Source organism: Lampetra fluviatilis, chromosome 10, assembly GCF_964198595.1.
Source record: "Lampetra fluviatilis chromosome 10, kcLamFluv1.1, whole genome shotgun sequence".
Lineage (NCBI taxonomy): Eukaryota > Metazoa > Chordata > Hyperoartia > Petromyzontiformes > Petromyzontidae > Lampetra > Lampetra fluviatilis.
Genome location: NC_136284.1, coordinates 7738564 through 7757824, shown reverse-complemented (window position 1 = coordinate 7757824; position 19261 = coordinate 7738564). Strand labels below are relative to the sequence as shown.

The 19261-nt window shown below is 42.3% G+C and overlaps 1 protein-coding gene across 2 annotated transcripts; it reads left to right on the top strand.

Annotated features, from left to right (window-relative positions):
• The first annotated feature begins 7318 nt into the window (after positions 1-7318).
• LOC144934523 (5-azacytidine-induced protein 2-like) lies at positions 7319-17943 on the top strand. Of its 2 annotated transcripts, XM_078860388.1 has the most exons (9): positions 7319-7576; positions 9140-9528; positions 10221-10349; positions 12287-12416; positions 12884-13062; positions 13459-13538; positions 13690-13814; positions 13934-14127; positions 14297-17942. In XM_078860388.1, exons 2-9 carry the CDS (start codon positions 9220-9222, stop codon positions 14417-14419), a joined length of 1269 nt encoding a protein of 422 aa, XP_078716514.1. In that variant the 5' UTR covers positions 7319-7576; positions 9140-9219; the 3' UTR covers positions 14420-17942. The 2 variants fall into 2 exon arrangements, with proteins under 2 accessions (XP_078716514.1, XP_078716515.1); XM_078860389.1 differs by lacking the exon at positions 10221-10349 and having other exon boundaries at positions 14297-17943.
• Positions 17944-19261: the final 1318 nt, after the last annotated feature.

Here is a 19261-nt window from a genome sequence, read left to right as displayed (position 1 = left end):
GTGCTCACACTGCACCCAGGCCAAGTCCTCCTCTTTCTCTTGGTCGCCAAGCCCCTTGCTTCTCCTTGAGGAGTTGTACTGCAGCGACAAATGTGACACACACTACCACGATTGGTTTGCCACCTGTCATGGTTTGACAAGGATCCTACTCTTTTTGAGGTAGTAGCTGTCCTGAGTAATCTGTAAATCCTCCCGGATTATAAAATAATGAAGTCCCAGTTTTTGTAAATTACACGTAGTTCTCTCTTCCGGTATTATAAGATAATATTTCCATAATATGTCCCTGTTTTTTGTACCTCAAGAGGTGGCAACCCTAGACCACGGCTTTGTGAGCACCAGGCACTGATAGAAGATGCTATATATCTCATTATTGCAGGTGGATTATTATAAACATGTTAATGACGAGCAATAATTCAGGGGTAGTCCCGACAGTGACCTGACAATTCCCTCGGGGCCACCAGTGAGGTATTGCAATCTTGTAAACAGATGGAATGGTGAGTGCACAATTGTGAAGTCGTTTTTACATTCGGTTTTTTTTTGCTTTATTTTTAAGTTAATTATGCTGTCGGTGGGTTCATATGCAATTAATGTACATGCAGATCGAACCTTAAGAATAAATACAGCAAGACATTTAAATATAGGCATGCAATATGAACATTAAAATTATATTGAGGCGAATTAAGAAAATACTAAAGTACTATAGGAATTACAGGTTTCCCTCGATTTATGAACGTTCGGTTAACGAAATTTCACGTTAACGCAATTAACAAATTGTGGACACTTTTCGATTAACGAAATCGAATTTCCGCGTCAACGAATTGCACATGGCACGCACCACGAGATCATCAAACCAGAAGCACCCAGCCAGGCTGCGTCAACCATCCGCGACATTGTCACGGTATTCCTACAATGCAACAGCAAATGCCTCCACATCACTTTTCCAGTAATTCCAACACGCAGATCGTTAATGAGTTCCCTGAAAAGGTTCATTCTCTTTTTTGTTTGAAATCAATAATTACTCAATCGTTTACTGTTCATATTCTTTACATATTTGTTTCTGTATTGTGAAAAGGCATGCAGATGTAAATGTTTAGAATAAGAGTAGAGTTGAAATGACTGTCCGAAACACATCCCTAACGTTTTAGCATTAAATGAATGGGAAAAGCCATTCCGATTTACGAAATTTCGTTATATACGTGGAATACCTATATATATGTTTCCATCTATTATTGCAAACAGTTAAATGTAGCATTCCTCCAAGGATATATGGTAACGTTCAGTACTGTACAATACTTTTTGTCAATCCACTACTGGATAAGAACCTTCCACCCCGTCGGCTTATTTTTGTTTTGGGACCATAACCTCACCACACCGGTCAGTGAAGGCGGGGAGGAAGCACGAGACAAATAGATTTCTGCGGAAGGAGCTGGTAAGGAACGTTGGGTTGCTCGGTCAATGGCCAGGGTCAACGGCGGCGTGGTGTATTCCGCAAATATGCCCGACTGTGAGGGCGGGCACAAGCCGGTGTGAATAGGTTAAACGTTGAGTTTTATAAGGGCACCACGGGGTGACCAGCCCCTCCCCACCCAGCCCCACCCCTCCCACCCCCCACCTAGCCCCTCCCCACCCAGCCCCACCCAGCCCCACCCTCCCCACCCAGCCCCTCCCCACCCAGCCCCTCCCCACCCTCCCCTCCCCACCCAGCCCCTCCCTGCACGACGGACGGACGGACACAATCATCCCCTGTGGGCTGGTGTAACCAGGAGGTTCCTACCAGTAATATAATTTGCTCTCCATAATAGATGTTATGTGGGTTAGATCGCGTAAATATATAAATGTGTCGTTAAAACCCGCCACCACCCGACACAGCGGTGTGTTGGAGAGCCAAGCCACAACATTTACCATCTGAGTACGACGATATTTGCTCTCTACTGCTGTACTGCCCTCTGCTGGCCACCGTGTAACCTTTGGACAAACCCATCCGAGTTCTGGCGGGCAGATTCCGGCCGATTTGGTCACACGCAGAAATAAAGTGTTGAAGTAATGGTACAGCGTCTGAATATAACAATCTTGTATGAATAAACATTTTATTAAGATCGTATATAACCCCCTCCCACCCCCACAGAGCCCATTAAATGGCTTAATAACCTCGAAATACTGTACACGTATAATGTTGCCATAAGAAATAATAAGATCAAGATGCTGTGTTAGTGTGTATTTTGGCAGTGGCAATTACATTTGTAATGCATAATTATGATACCATCAGGCGTATTTGCAATTATAATTCGGGCTTTTGGAGCGATTACGTCACCTTCCGTTTGGCTGTGGCCATTGCCGAGACGTCGTGAACCTCACGCAGCGTTCGCGCCTCTCGCCCTGCACGTGACCCCCTCACCCTGCACGTGACTAACCCCCTCACCCTGCACGTGACTCACTCTGCACGTGACTAACCCCCTCACCCTGCACGTGACCCTCGCCCTGCACGTGACCCCCCCCCGCCTTGCACGTGACCCCCTCACCCTGCACGTGACCCTCTCCCTGCACGTGACCCTCCTCACCCTGCACGTGACTCACTCTGCACGTGACTAACCCCCTCATCCTGCACGTGACCCTCGCCCTGCACGTGACCCTCACCCTGCACGTGACCCTCACCCTGCACGTGACCCCCTCACCCTGCACGTGGCCCCCTCTCCCTGCACGTGACCCCCCCCCCCCGCCTTGCACGTGACCCCCTCACTCTGCACGTGATCCCCTCTCCCTGCACGTGACCCCCACCCTGCACGTGACCCCCTCTCCCTGCACGTGACTCTCGCCCTGCACGTGACTAAACCCCCCCCACCCTGCACGTGACCCTCGCCCTGCACGTGACCCCCACCCTGCACGTGACCAACCCTCTCACTCTGCACGTGACTCTCACCCTGATTCGCGACAAGGTGTGGTGATGATGGTGGTCGAGACTAACGACGGAGGGGCAGCCAAATGAGGGAAAGACGCCTGCCGGGATCGCTATTACCACGGAGACAGAGCAAATAGATCAGCTCATGTGCAGGGACGAGATGGATTGTGGCTTTTGGAAAGGCGTTCATACTCATTATAACCTTACATTGATAATTATTATTATAATGATTGCCTTAAAGTGGGTTAAAATCAACAAGTTTCAGATGTTCTTTTAATTTAACCTTGCTATAAATTAAGTCAGTAAAATCTATTGGTATATAGAAGTTTGTCCGACATGCAGCTTAGCTTGTTTTATGAGTTCACATTCACACTGCCATGTTACTTGTACAGTAAAACAAACATAGTATTGTGCTTTCCGTCCCGTTGCATTCTTTTCTCGCGGGAAACCGCATGGCAATGCGTCCTGTAGATTACTGTGGTACAACAAAGGGTCAACTTGGGAAGTGAAACTGGAACATAATCAGAATAGATTTACCCTTTCTGGCAATAAAACAGGTGTTAAGACGTTCAAACACCAAATATAAATCTACACAATTACATTTTGCAGCTGCTCACCCCAGCCAATAAATGCTCTGATAGTGCATTGTCTTTGTACTATTCGCCTTTTGGCGTTCTCTGGTCAGACACTGGTTAGACGAGGCCATACAGAAGGCTGTCTCTGGTGTAGGCCAATCAGTTTCAAAGACAATGCCATATATTAAACTAGCTTTACTACCCGGCTTCGCCCCGGGACTTGCATTCACCACGCCCGGCCGCCTTTGTCTCCCCAGTGGCAATGTTCGCACACCACAGCAGTTACTCGTTTGAGGCTGAGTCGACCAAGGGGAGGCCCAGGAGCGGTCGAAATAATGGTCATTGGTGTTGGCCGTGAGTGAGAATCGAACTCGGGTCGCCGGGTTCGACGCTTCCACGTGCGCGGGTCACGTGACAGATTTGACGTCAGATCACTTGCTGTGCAAAAAATATATGCATTATTTAGCTACCCCCCCCCCCCCCAAAAAAAAGAAAAACAAAAGTGTAATTTTATAATGTTGCATGGTGTACAGTCTGGCAAGCACCCACATGGCAAATTTCCAGTTTGTTGCATGTCGGGAAGTACGCTAAACATTTTGAACAGACACACATATTCACAACTTTGCCTTTTATATATACTGTATGGAGATATCAGAGAATGTTTTTTGCATGTTCACCACAAGTACGTGTGGTTAATGCAGATATGATTCCTTGCAAAAGGTTTCTATTTGGTGTTTGAATATCTTAACACATGCTTCATTGCCATAAAGGGTAAACCCTATTCTTATGTTTTCATATTATCAGGGCATGTTTGTTTGCATGTTCACCACAAATACGTGTGGTTCGTGCAAACTTTATTCCTTGCAAAAGGTTTCCATGCCTGTCAAAACTTTATCAATCAGTGCCTACCTTATTACAGACCAATTCGGACCTTAGTGGTCACCCTGTTGCCTTATAGATCTCAAAGTTCATCCTACAAAGTCCCATCACAAGGGAGAAACACAAATAAATAGACAAAAACATGTGCCCGTATTTAAACGGCTGTATGCCATATGCCTGTACAAGAATGTGGCTAAACCGGATGGATTGACAGGTATTGGTTTCTATTTGGTGTTTGAACATATTAACACCTGCTGTTTCATTGCCATAAAGGGTCAAAACCTATTTAGAATTTTTTTTATATCTGGAAAATGCATTCTTACACGTTGTACATTTACCAAAACTTAGTCAATTGTAAGCGAGGCAAATGTACAGCAGGGGGAGCCACCAAGCAACGTTTATTTGTTTTATTCCTTTTTGGAATAAAAACAAATGAGACTAAAGTTCCAGTGTCTAGCTGGTTTCGTGAGTTCTCTCTCACCTGGTTAAACTAATTCAGCTGACTAGCCAGGGACCGATAGTGAAGAATAAGAAAGGAGTTGGAGCCAAGGAATGGAGAGCCGGGCCACAAAGGAGATGGAGCGATGAATACAATCACCCAGATGTATTTTTTTTGTTAGATCGTGTAAAAGATAAATGTGTCGTTAAACCCGCCACCACCCGACACAGCCAATTAGTAAGGTTTGTCACGTAAACAGAAAACCAAAACACCTCTATTATGGATATTGGTCCCGAAATTACGTGTTAGACTGATTACGTGGTAAAATCGCGAGGAGGCGGCGGCGGTGACGGCGTGGGGAGGTGTCTTCATCCAGCAGTGGATTGGCCGTGAATGATGATGGACTCATCGGTATACGAGTCTATGGAGTATACCTGACATCAAATGAATGACGGTATTCGTTATCTTCAAGGAAACGTGACAGACCGATGCGCACGTCTTCATAAACGGAAAACCATCGTAGTCTGCGCGACCGCAACAAAGAAGAAATATAAAAAAAACTCCACTAACTTTCTCGGGAAGCCGTCTTCGCGGCGAGCAAGACCTCTCGACATTGGCATTTAGATTTTGATTTAAAGCTTTCGTGACTGCAGGGATTCATCTTCTTGGTTCTTTCGGTAAAGTCACGTAGAAGGGAAATAATAAAATAATAAAATGTTAACATAATAAGATACAATTCTCACGTTTCGGCCACAACTCATTCGGACGCTGTCTTTCCGACAGCCCTGTTCTTCACCTGAGGACGGCTGTTTGCGTTGTGGCCGAAACGTCGTGAGAATTGTATTTATTATGTTGTATTTTTATTATTTTATTATTTCCCTTCTACGTGACTTTACCGAAAGAACCAAGAAGATTGACATTTAGCTTCTAAACATATTGCTGCTGCTGCTGCCACAGAATAGAACCTGACATCAAACACACCCTCTGCGATTGCCATCACAATCCGCACAAACTTGTTCATAGAAATCGAACGTGGCCGAGCGTTTCGAATTATTTTCGGTGCTGTTGTTCACAAGTTGTTTTGTGCCAATGTGTGCGTGTGCAAGTTCGTACGTTTTCGGGGTTGGTGGTATTTTTATTATTTTAAGGCCACGGGAAAATCCCAGCAATGACGAACTTTGGGGGCTGACGCTGACGCAGCACCGTACTCATGGGGCTAAAGGCGCACTAAAAAAAAGAAAATCCAAAACCACAACGTGGCCGATTTCTGAGCGACGAGGACTTTTGTTATGCTCTAAAAATCGATACGGCGTGGACAAACACGTGTAAGGTAATGGCTGATGATTGTCAAAATGTACTCACATCACTATGCGTGCTATTGTAATGTATAAGGGGAGCGAGAATTCACTGGCATCGCATACCTGTCAACCCCTTATCAGTGCCAACTTATCACAGACCAATTCAGACATTATTGGTCACCCCGTGGCCTTATAAATCTCAACGTTCATCCTACAAAGTCCCATAGCAAGGGGGAAACACAATAAACATATAAATGTCCTATTGAGACGGCTGTACGCCGTATGGACTCGAAAACTCAATTTCAATGTACAAAGCTACGGGCAGCCCGTGTGGGTTGCCAGGTATGTCATCGTCAGCCACGTTAAACGCCCATCATGCATTCAGTGAAAGCCATGTAAGGTGGTAGTAGTAGGTTTTTACCCTTTTAAACTGGTACAAAACTGACACCTTTATTCAAGGCATCATGTTTGCAATGACCACAACACAAGTAGTCAAAAAAGCAAACAATGCACTGTGTTTGAGTTGTACGCCTTCTGGTGTCATCTGGTCCAACACCAATGGGGACTTAGGCTCTAAAGAAAGCCGTCTCGGGTGTGGACCAATCAACTTCAAGGACAGTGCATATTATTATCATTATCAGAGTTGCTTCTTTTTGTTTGCTTTTTTGACTACTTGTGTTGTGGTCATTGCAAAAATGATGCATTGAATAAAGGTGTCAGTTTTGTACCAGTTTAAAAGGGTAAAAACCTACTACTATATTTTGCCACTGGTAAAAGAGATTGCATAGTGTCCATGTAAGGTGGTTCGAGATCAGTTTAGTTTTCACTTTCTCTGGGCTGCACATTTCGTCTGTTATTATTAACACAGCCATGATCGACCCGCGGCTGGATGAAGGCCTCCCAATCCCGTAGTCATCCAAAGACATCTAAACCTCGTGATGCATCTGCACACAAGATAATGCCATCGTTCCGTCTCCATGGTCCACGTGCTCTCTGGCTCGTCCCCAACCATCGGCTGTCACTCGACTATTATTTATTCTTGACCATAGGCCATCATCCCTTTCTAGCAACGTGTACTGCCCAAGCCCACTTGCTGTTTCTTCATAATAAAAAAAGAGAAATAAAATAAAGAGACAGAGAGAGAGAAGAGAGAGCGATTGGGTTGTATTCGCTGCGCGTTGTTTCGACAGCGTGCGGTAATCACGTGTTGACAACCGCGGCCTCCTGCCAAGCCCATGAGCAGGAAGCGACGCATCCAGATGCCCTCTCGCACACGCGAATGCTACAATTTTCATGGAGAAGAGGGTGATTTATTTTTTGCTCACAACAACAACAAAAACACGTACATACGCGTGGCCGTTGTCGCGGTGTTTTTTTTGTTTTAATCGTCGTACGAGTTGCGTAACGATGAACGGAGGCCGAAATTGAGCCTGGGCGATCCAGCGGCCGTCACCACCGCCGCCATCTCCACTCTCAATTCTCCTCTCGTGTGAGTTGCACGTCGCTCGTGGCTGGAAACTCGCTCACACCGCGGGTGATTGTGTGTGGGGCGTGGGGGGGAGGGAGGCCCAGGGCCTGGCTGAGTTGTCACGGAGCTGAAGGTAAAAGAAGACGACGAAACGGCTGTGGCATTTTGGGGGTTCGCGGCCGTCCACGACTGTTGGGCCCTCTTTGCGCAATTCTGATCGAATGGACCCCGTGGGGTGTAATCTGTTTGCTATAACATTTAAAATAAATACTGTTAGCGAGATGTGCCTCTCAGGTTTGGTCAGGTTGTGGTGTAGATAACCTTTGATAAAGCATACACGAGCGACTTTTAAGTCGAGAGTGGCGGGGTATGGTCAAATAACACACAATCTGCGGGGAGGCACTCATCCAGCAGTGAATTGACACGGGGGCTGTACGTGAGCCACTATTGCCCTGAAATAGTTGCGTGGCCATACGCAATTTGTGGATTTACTTATGAAATAAAATCTCCAAATGCTGTGCTCGTGTAGGAATTGAATCGATTATGGCACTTTCGGGAAAAGTGGAAGTGATGTGTTGCTCATATGAGCACTAATGTTAACAATTCTGAGCGAAGTAGTGGAAATTCCATATGCCTTAAGTCTCCAGCGGACGACCACTGTTGACTTCCCCACAAAGTGGTCCTCCACAGTACTTGTGTCGACCCCGGAGAAGATGATGGTCCGAGTCATTCACCTGTACCTCGATTGAGAACTCATGACCTTCCGACTTGCAAGCCGCTGGCCGGATCGAAGATAAGGAAATGAGTAATGCACGGTGTAGAATGTACAAAAAAGGTGTCGGAAAATGTTTTAAGGTGTCTTGATTCACCTTACGTCTGTGTTGCATAGCTTATGCCATCTTTATATCGATCTGTTTTGCAAGAAATGATGTAAGTGTCTCACAGCAAGTTACATTTTTACTCGTACAAAGTCGACTTCGGACTGCTTTGTTACGACCTTGGCCAAACAACCTGACCGACTGTTCGTACTTTGCTAATCTTAGGGATTTTTTAAATTAACAAAGCCTCTTCTGTTCCTTAGAATGTTTGTAGTTGAGAGTTACTATAATACAGAATAAACTTACTGATAACGGTGTATGGTACACATGGAGTATTCAATGAACTTTTAACTGTGAAATATCACCTTTTAAACCCTTGAATTATTTCATGTTAATGACCTATCAATCCGTCAACACCCGTTTTACTCTACTTCGTGGGTTTTCGCAATTGTGCTATATATATCACTGTGGTGTGTTTTCGGGTTGTATAGTGTTTTCCAGCATTATGTCCGACGTTTTGCTGACAATTATGTTTCTGCTCATGCCACTTTTTTAAGCCAGGTCGACTCCTGGTGTCTGCCAATGCGGTCAAGTAGTTATTTAATTTACGTTTTAAAACTAAAAGTAATAATGTAAATAGTTACTTGTGTTATTTTAAGATACGGCACCGTCCTGCCCACTCCACCGGAGCGTCATCAATTGGAGAACTTTATTTTCTCGTACCTATCATGTTGATAATTACAACGATAATATGTGTTCTGCCCAGGACACTGCTTTTCCTCATTGAGCACAAAACGTTGAGGAGGGCTTGCTTGAGAAGACGAGAGGGTCTTCACCGGCACCATCATGTTAGAGAGCCAGAGCAGCTCGGACGATGACATCTCCATCCTCAGCCAGACTGAGCTAGAAGGCGAGAAGATGGAAGGGTCATCTGGCATGGAGCCTTTGCGCCTACCCATGCAAGTTCCAGCACCATCACAGGGACTCTCGCATAGGAGTGAGTCCGAGGACAGGCTGGGCTCGCATGGCGCGCTGCTGGTGGCATACGGAGATCTCAAGACTCGCCTGCAGCAGTCCGAGCGAGAGAACCAGTTCCTGAGACAGACTGTGCGCACGCAGGACATCAAGATTCGTCAGTTGGAAAATCTGCAGCAGGTACACCGCTTTACGCGTGCACGATCAAACGCATATGTGTTGGATAGACCAAGAAGGGTTCTCTAGTTTTGTTCCTCGCCCTGTGTTAAAAGCGTATTGGTAAATTGATAGATTTGGTCAGTGTCCTATAATCCTGTCCTTATCACCCACCATGGTCTTTTTTCATGTTCATTTATATCCATATGAATGCAGATGAAGTCATTATAAGCTGCACATGCCTGATGATTGGGAAGCATGTCCCGTATGTCCGAGAAAACGCTTCATTTAATCATCAAGAGTCTGACCTTTGTGGGTTGCTCGGACTGGAATATGGGAAACTGCATTAGACAATTGTTCATTGGTATAGCATTTTGTCTGATTTGTTGATGAGAAAAAATAATAAATATTGGGATAAGGGAGGTGTGGGAACTTTATTTAAATCATGTTAGTAAAAATCTAATGCTTGCCATAATTATTGGCATTGTGATATTGTTGGTATTTTTTTCATGTAATCTTATCAAGACCCATTTTGTATTATTAGACAAATAGTTCATGATGTATCGTAGTAGCATTGTCCTGGGGAGAGCATACAAGTATGTGCCTGCGTAGATATTTTTACAAACAAGGAAATACAGTACAGTTGCAGCGTCATCATACATTGCGACATAGCCTATGCTACATTTGAACAAAAATGTATTCTGAAATTCTTGTAGGGGAAGAATGGAATGGTATCTGGCGATGGAAAAAATGGTCATGTGAGTGAGCAGTTAAACAAGGCCTACCAAGCATATCATGATAACTGTTTGGAGAAGAAAGAGATGTTTAAGAGCCTGCAGGCAAAGGTAAAGAAAGCATGCTGCATGTAGTTCATTTCATACCGAAATATATATAAAGGAGCACATGGATGAGATAACATATTCACATTGTATAATGATGTGCAGCGCTTTATCAATCCACTCCTGTATGAAAGCCCCCCTTCGTCTTGGCAGTCACAGGGGATGTTTGGCTACACTGCACACTATTCCAAGTGAGTTGGTGAAGGTGGGCACTCAAGGATCGGTTCGGATACCACTCACAACTGATCTTAGCCATGGTCAGGAATTGAGCTCAGGTTTCCAGATTCATAGAACAGTGTGCGAATCGCCGTGCCAGTTTTCCAAAATTAGAGACATATGCAAGTTCGAGCCATCAAATTGACTGCTAAGAACAGTAATTGGGCAGAACAATTTGCTAGAAAGGTTGATAGCTGGTGCTCGGGACTAATAGCAGTGGCAACCAAAGAGGGAAGAATCCCAAAAGGACGTCCACCAAAGAGATGGAGTGAAGAAATCAGCCCATGTGCAGTTGATATATGGTTTATTACATTATAAGACTGTGGGCGATGGTAATGGCTTGGGGAAGCCTTCATGCAGTCGTGGATTGAATGGCTGGTGATGATGCAGTGCAATGGATTACCAGATATAATACACTTTGTACACCCACATATATGATTTGGATATCATGATTGGGAGGAGTGTAGACTGAAAATATGTACTTTGAATACAAATTAGAAATTAAAACTAGTTTTATTGTGTGGAGAATAGATCATGTTCAGACCCAGACCTTTGATACCTTAATGTTTATGGTTTCTCCATGGAAACAAGACTCGGTCCATTTAAGACATTTAAAATATGAAATGTTTATAACCAGATTAAATTTGACTTTTGCAAAGTATTGTTCCATGCAGTTATGAAATACTGCAATCTATTTGGTATCTGTCGTCCTAACAGTGGTGACACATACACAACATACACCTATTCTCAACACGAGTGTAAAGGTTATAAAAATGCTTTCTCAACTGTGAGCCAAAGAATAACCCTGTTTAAACCATTTTTCGGTCATTACCAAAATTACTCTCTTAAGCTCCTCATCGGGCCTTTTCAGTTATTTCCTTAATGGCACTTAGCTGACGGTACACATACATAAATGGCACCTTGTCTCGTTGTGCACAACATCAAGCTTCCCTTTGTAAGCCTTGAAACATGTGGTCTACAGCTGATTTTCCCAGGCACAATGTTACGTGTTAGCCATGACTGGCATGGATTTCAAAAGTACGTCTTTGATTTTGCCATGCTTTTTCAAACTGTAATGCTCCGCTGATGTGAATGGTTACGTGCAGTGCGCATGCAACTGTGTTTTTTATTTTGGAAATTCTAAAATTGTCTTGCCTGTCCGCTCATTATTAAGTAGTGTATTCATCCATTCTTCAGTGAAATGACTGCACAGAGATTACTAGAGCAATGCACAATGGACTAAGTGAAAAAAATAACTCATTATTACATGTTTATGAGCTAATATACTAACATTCATAGATTGCATGTTAGCATTTAATACTGACCTGAACGATAAATGTTGTGGTTTCATTTAGTCTGAAGTAATGTCAAAGGTTAGCTGCAGGAAATCAAGGAAATAGGCCCTGTAAACACATCCACACCAAGCAAGCAGACTTTTATTTGCAAAGATTTCACTGTACTTAGTGCTAGATTTGTTAAACAATTAAGTGAAAGCAGTTTTGTAAACACTTAAAGTAAAGATTTAGCTAATAGTACATATAAAACTGACTTACATTTACTGGTTTTAAATGTTCACGTATTTATTTACACATGGACATTTTATATAAAAGTACAAATTGTGTTTGTTCATTTAAAAATGTAAGATTTTTTTTTTTATTATACTGTCGCGTCAAATTGGAGTTGTCAGTGCTTGTGCATGCATCATGGTAAGCATATGCCATTGACAGAACGATGAGGTGGATGGTCTGCAGAAAAAAGTTGAGAGCCTGGAGATGGAGGTGGAGAAGACTGTTGAGCAGCTGCAAGCTCGGGAGGTAGAGCTCCTGCAGATGGTGACAGAGACGGAGACATTGAAAGGTGCGAGTTTACTCTCACTCAACACGGAACACTCACATGTCCAGCCTTCTTGTCAATTTACTGCTGGATGAGAGCCTTCCCATGCCATATAGGTCATGTTGGGTTATTTGACCATATTTCACCATGATTGTCAGTGCAGGTTAGTACAGGCGGGGAGCATCGACATGAAAGCATAGTTCAGTATTTTGGTGCACACCCCTCGGCTGCCCACAACCTTATTTGTTGTATAGCCTGCTTGAAATAGTCTTGTTTTTAAATTGTTGCTGCACATTGTGCATTCCTCCTTAATGTAGTGATGTGTGTATAGTATTCTTGCTGATGCAGTTTCAGATGTATGTATCCTCATACCAATTGTAACCTAATATTTTTTTAATCAATATACTATAAACAGTCATAGTAGCGCACACTATATTGGCATTACGCATGTTTTAAGTACTGTACTCAGTATGTGCCGTGTGTGTATGCAGTAAGGGACCAGCTGTACAGTCCCCAAACACAGGAAAGGTCTCTTCCTCTTGCTGCATCCCCTGAGGTGGACATGCATCGAGAGGTGGTGCATCAGAGCAAAGTGTGTGAGCTAGAGAGCAAGGTCAAGGAGCTAGAGAAATCTCTTGAGACAAGTCACAACAGAGAGTTACAGCTCACGGTAAGGGACATGCCAACACATCAGAAGAACTTTTGTCCTTGTCATGTTCTTATTTCTGTTGTCTTGTAACAATACAGCAAAAATGTTTGGTAACCGTTTTTTTTAGCATCCTTGTGCACATTGTATATGTATATAATCACAATATGACCCACATTCTGAGTACATTATAATGTATATGTGCTTTGTCTTTAGCTAATTTCTATGACAATTACATCTTCTTAATATTGCATTTGTTATAGGTAAGGTATGAAGACTCAGATCTACATTGCTGAAGCATTTGTTAGATGTACCACATAATTTCCTACATAGTGATATATACTATATATCAGAATGTGATTGTGAAAATATTGTTTTGCTCCTTGTGGTCTAAATATAACATTTCTTATTTGCAATTAGGAGCGACTCAAATTGCAGGTTCCTAACTCCTTTACAACTGAAAGTTCACGAACAGATCAAGAATTCATCTCATCCAATAGGTAAAGTGAAAATATTACCAAATGGTGTGTTGCTAAAAACACGATGATGGTTACACAATTGTGATGGTTGTTTAATGGGCTACATCAAATGTAAAATAGTTATACATTTGCCTTATCTTCTAAATTATTCTACTTGTGTTCTTTTTTATAGTTTGACAGAAATGCAAGACATTTACCTCCAACTTTGTGAGGAGTTTTCTAAGTTACAGAAATTGGCAAAACGCCAATCAGGGCTGCTCCAAAAACTGGCAGCAAAGAAGCAAACATCTGGTTTCTGTAAGTACATTTGGAAACCTTGTGCATCCTCGCTATGCTTCACTTATACACTAGATGTTTGACTCATTCGTTTATTGCAATTGTGATGACAAAACTATTCTTTGTTTCTCCTGCCACAGCTCCATTACAATCCTCAGAAGAACCCCATTCTCTCATTAAAGTGGTTTTACCCAGCAACCATATAAATGCAGTTCATTACAGGAGTAAGAGCAATGTATCTGGAAAAGCAGACCCATTGCCCCTGGAAGACACATTCACTTTGATCAACCGAGGCTGTTCAGACAATGAGTCATTGCAGAGGTTAATCATACAGGTAACTTGTTTTTGCATCGGCGTATAAAAATGTGCCGAGTATTTTCTATGCACGCATCTTTTTAAAACATACTTTTCATATTTGAAAGGATGTATTGAATAATGAAACACCTTTTTTTAATTTCCTTCATTATTTAAATGTTCACCTTTTCTAATTAATCACTTTGCAGAATGTGCCCAGCATGTGTTCAGAGGAGACGGAAGCGGCGTGTGCTGTCTGTGGACAGACATTTCCCGCTGAGCTGAAGGAAGAATACAGAAAGCATTTTCAAGCTCATTTTGGGATCATGTGACCTCTTCCATTACAATTGGCTTGTTAACAACTTCGTGCCGGTCCAAAATATATAGATCACCGAAGGGGAAAAGCCACAAAATTATGCAATTCGTTATGAAAGTGCACTTTATTGGAGTCATACTATATGCATTGCAAATATAGTTGGATTTTGGTAATATCATGGTATAAAAGCAGACTTTCCACGAGAGGGCACTATTACACAACCCCATTGACATAAGTGCCGTATATTGTAACACCATTCCATTTAACGCTTCATATGGTGTGTTAGAACACCGTTGAATCATGTGAAACTGATTTGTAAATATTATTACTACACAAAGAGTGATAGATAAACGAGTAAATGTGTATGAAAACCTACAGTTGTGCTCGGTAATTTTACCATTGTGATTAGATACAACCTCTCAGCTTCCAAGTTCCAGCTGCCGCTTATTCTAAACAATTTTTTTAAACGTTCTGCAAACAGTAATTCTGCAGTCATCACACCATATGGTTTAAAAATGTACACTAATAGAAAGCACTGAAAAACACGTCATTCACTTATCACACTTATGCTTCAAAATAAATAAGACAAAGCAAAATTGTGTGCGTGTACATTTTTAGTGAATATCTGCTGCAGATAAGGACAATGTTGACCGTTCCTTAATGTATTTGTACAAATAGGATGAATACAGAGATATGCTGTAGTATGTGTTCTTGCTGTGCCATGAGAGTCCGGGAGGCTGGGGATTGAGGCAGACGCGCCAGCCTCATTAGGACGTGTCAAATCCGCCCAAGGCAACACAGACCACCCGTTGTGATCACAAGCCACCTTGTTCTACTCCAGCCAGACCGTACACTCCACATCTGTAGAATTTAATTGTGCTTATTTTGACTGTTCACTTTTTTGTCATCATGTGTGAATGTCATTGTACGGTGTGAAAAAATAATATTGGCAGATTTGGAGCACATATAAAAACGTAGCCTTTTATGACTAATGAAAATATGTAAATAACAGGACTCTTGATTCTACCAAATGTTGTGATTTGTATTATTATGTTATACCAGGTGTTAAAACAGCAATGAACAGCACTTGTTAATCAACTGCTGGATGACGGCCTCCCCACACCGCTGGTTGCGGTTATTTGAATTCCAGATATTAAAATACAGTAATGCCACAGTAGACACTATTACATGTGATTACTTAGCAGTTTGCAACTGCAGAATGTTTATAGTATTTCTTGCCCACCGTGCAAGAAGTGTATTTTGGATTTGTTGAAGTACTCGCTTCCCTCGCATAACGCGTGACAGGCATTCTTGAAAAACAGCGCCAAAGTCGAATCGCGCTGTACGAATGCTATTTTCCCATAGACATGTTATAAGGGGGAAGCGTTTCCAAAGAAAATGTAAGTAATTGCATTGTTTTCGCCCTGGATTTACAAAATACGTATAAATGTTATACTTGATCATTGTTTTTTTTATCATATTTTGCTACTGGCAAAGGAGGTTCCAATGGTGTAAATGTTATACTTATTAAGTATTTTGTGCAATGTTAATATTAAGGAGTTTAATAAATCATATTGAAAAGATTACTACTTGCAAAGATTACTTAATAAGAAGTAACTTCAGGGCTTCTTGAAAACGTTGGTGGGCTGCTTGCAGCAGCACGTATGAAAAAGGCAGGAGATCTAAGATGCTATGCCCAACCCTTGGCACTGGGCGCTGCTATGCCACGGTGACGCCATCAGAAATATTTGTTAATTTTTAATTTGTATAATTGACAATTGAAACTCAAAGCTGTGAAGTATATTCCTAAAATATGAATCGCGTAACTGCGAATTAGCGCAATGGGAGGGGCGCGTTATGCGAGGGAACGCCAGTACATCAGTTTGTTCTTCGAGATTTTACATTTCTATTCAGCATTTCATAAGGATGCTGTTATAGCATACAGACAATTATAGTAATATCTACATTAATTCGCTGGTATTTGGCTATGTAAATGTACAGTGCTGGTAACCATGTCCTTTACCGATACATTCTACTGTATTTCGGAAACGCACGTTTTGTTGTGATTTTAATATCAAGTTTAAGATCTGGATATCATGTGTTACGCTCATAACTAAGGGTTGATGGACATAACAGATGCTTTCCATATTTTAAGATCTTCAGCATGTCATTGAGAGCCCCTTTCAACTGCTCACATTTCAATCTTAGCCATGCTACTTGTATTTTAACCTCTTGTTTACACTTGTATACATGCAGGTTAAAGACGCAATTGAATTCACTTTGAGACATTGAATATGCTACTTGCTACAAAGTTTTTACGATGTTTGCCCCTTTTATGTGATGTTTCAGATATGTAGTCCGATACAATAAAACAATGCAATCGTGAATTTGTTATATACTCAAACAATTGAACTCAAGATCGTTTGTGTATTTGGAAACTACTAACTGTGTAGCATATCTTTAGACTTCATCTCCGTCAGTGGCGTAGTTGTGGTTGGCATGGGTCTTGGTGCAAGGAATACATTGGGAGCCCCTATCCAAATTTCCCCCTCTTGCGCAGCGCCTGAAGCCCATGGTCCGTGCGGCTCTTGTTCAGTTGCTGCACCACATGCACACAATATCTGTACCACCGGTAAGAGGTAACGATATCTATGGGTCATCACCTGCGTTGAGAGTTTTATTTCTGTGCACTGTGTTGTGATTGTGCTGGACATTGTCAGTTACTGGGTTCCCAGTTGTTAATTGGACTAAATGGTTAAGACAATTGATTATAATTGTATTTTATTTACTAATCACCTTCCATCATGATCTATACACTGCTAGATGAAGGCCTTCCCACAACTTTATATCCCTAAAGGTCCTGCAATGTTTTAAGCTCCTGCACATGAACGGATCTCATTCATCCATTTCCAGGACGGTTATCCTCTCGGGCTTATTCTCCCCTTAAGCTGCAATTCTGTTACTATTTTTGTACATCTGTCATCCCTCTCAACAATGTGTCTTGCCCACGCCCACTTTTCTCAATAGTCATTTTGATGTCTCTAGTGGTATAATCAGCACTGTGGAGGCAGTGATGGTGGATCACACATGTTGCAAAGCTCCGTCCGGTTCAGCTTCAAGGTGCCCCATACCCTGGCTCACCAGAAGGCAGTACAGCAAGTGAACTAATCGCCATCTGCTTCCATATGTACAGGGATAGTGTTGTCCCCTTGCGTGTGTGGGTTTTCTCCGAATGCTCCGGTTTACTCCCTTGTTTAAACATTCATAAACTGGCTGATATCTTAAAATAAAAACCCAGTGCATGGCCCTCGTGGAAAGAGTCCTACACAGCAGTGTGGCTCTCCTGGATAAACGAGTAGATTTCCAAAATGTTTAATGACGAACTCATATTTGTTCCGTGGTCCAAAGTGGCTCCTCCTCTATCTGTTCTGTGTCGGTGTATTCCCAGCATGCATCAATGCCATCAACCATGAATTTCGGCATTTGCATTGTATTTGTCGGTGTCCGTGTTTCTGATCTATTGTCACAATCAAGAGTCACGATTTAATAAAACAAACAATTGATTCTCTTATCGTTTAAACCATCTCGTTTGTATGGTTAATTACTGTAGACTATTTCGTACACGGTTCGATACGTGTATTGGTAGTGGATAGAAAAAAACATTTATTTGAATCGTGGGTTAGAGTATGATTATGGTTATAAATGTACATAATCATCGCCCCCTGCTAGCAGACGAATACCCGTTTGCTGGGCACGTGCAGTCGTCACCTCTGTGACCACATGGGCAGCTGCCACTGGGGGTGCCCTTTCGATCTGCAGAGATGACTGTCAAGTACACTGACGTGGTCGTAATAATAGATTTTAATCGATTTGTGGATACTATGTATGCTTGTTTGCTTAATATTTTTCACAAATTGTTTGGTGATACTGCCGTTCGCAGTGTGCCCAACCACAAATAGCAAAAAAAACACCCTCCGATCAAGGGCCATTTCTAGTTTCCTTTCAAGGCAACAGTTATTGAGGAACGTGCAAGAAGTTATTTTTAAGGTATAGTTTGAAAATATGATAACGTATTGTAAATACAGCACAGTAATCGATTTTCACACGCAATGATTCGAGAAGCGTGTGGTGAGTGGCAACATGTAAAGAAAAATAAGAATAGGTTTTCCCCCTTTTTTCTGGCAACAAAACACCAAACTGAAACCTTTTATAAGGAATCAATCATATCTGCATGAACCACAATACTATCAGAATGCAAACAAAAAACATCTGTACGCCGTCTGGACCTGAAAACTCAATTTACCTGTACATGAATATGGGTAAACCGTATGGGTTGACAGGTATGTAATAGTGGCGCGCATGGTAAATAATCGACACAATCTACGTATCTATCGTGAGAGTTACGATTAATTCACATCCGTGTACATGCCTGATCAATCCCACGTCCTATATTTCAAATAACACACACGCACAACATATAACAATATCCCCACACCAACCGGTCTATTTCTATAATTCCTATCGCAATCCGGTCAATCGACTAATAAACAATGTGCATTTATGTATAGATGAATCATTAACGTGTTGAAAATCCGGGAGGCCAAAAAACAAGCGACAAAGTATGAAAAAAGATTCCTTGCGAAAGGTTTTCTACTTGGCGTTTGAACATCTTAACACCTCCCCATAGAGGTTAGTCAGTTTAACACGTAGGCTTTCGTGACCAGTATTCATAAGAGGTTTTTTGGGGTTAGATAGCGTAAATAAATTAATGTGTCGTTAAACCTGCCACCACCCGACACAACCAATTAGTAATAGGGTTTGTCACGTAAACAGAACACGCCAATTCGGTGTGTTGGAG

Excerpts from the sequence above, each read along its gene's own strand:
- LOC144934523 (XM_078860388.1), top strand. The coding sequence starts at position 9,220 with ATGTTAGAGAGCCAGAGCAGCTCGGACGATGACATCTCCATCCTCAGC. Across the intron at positions 9,529-10,220 it reads AGTTGGAAAATCTGCAGCAG|GGGAAGAATGGAATGGTATC; the intron begins GTACACCGCTTT and ends AAATTCTTGTAG. Across the intron at positions 13,539-13,689 it reads GAATTCATCTCATCCAATAG|TTTGACAGAAATGCAAGACA; the intron begins GTAAAGTGAAAA and ends TCTTTTTTATAG.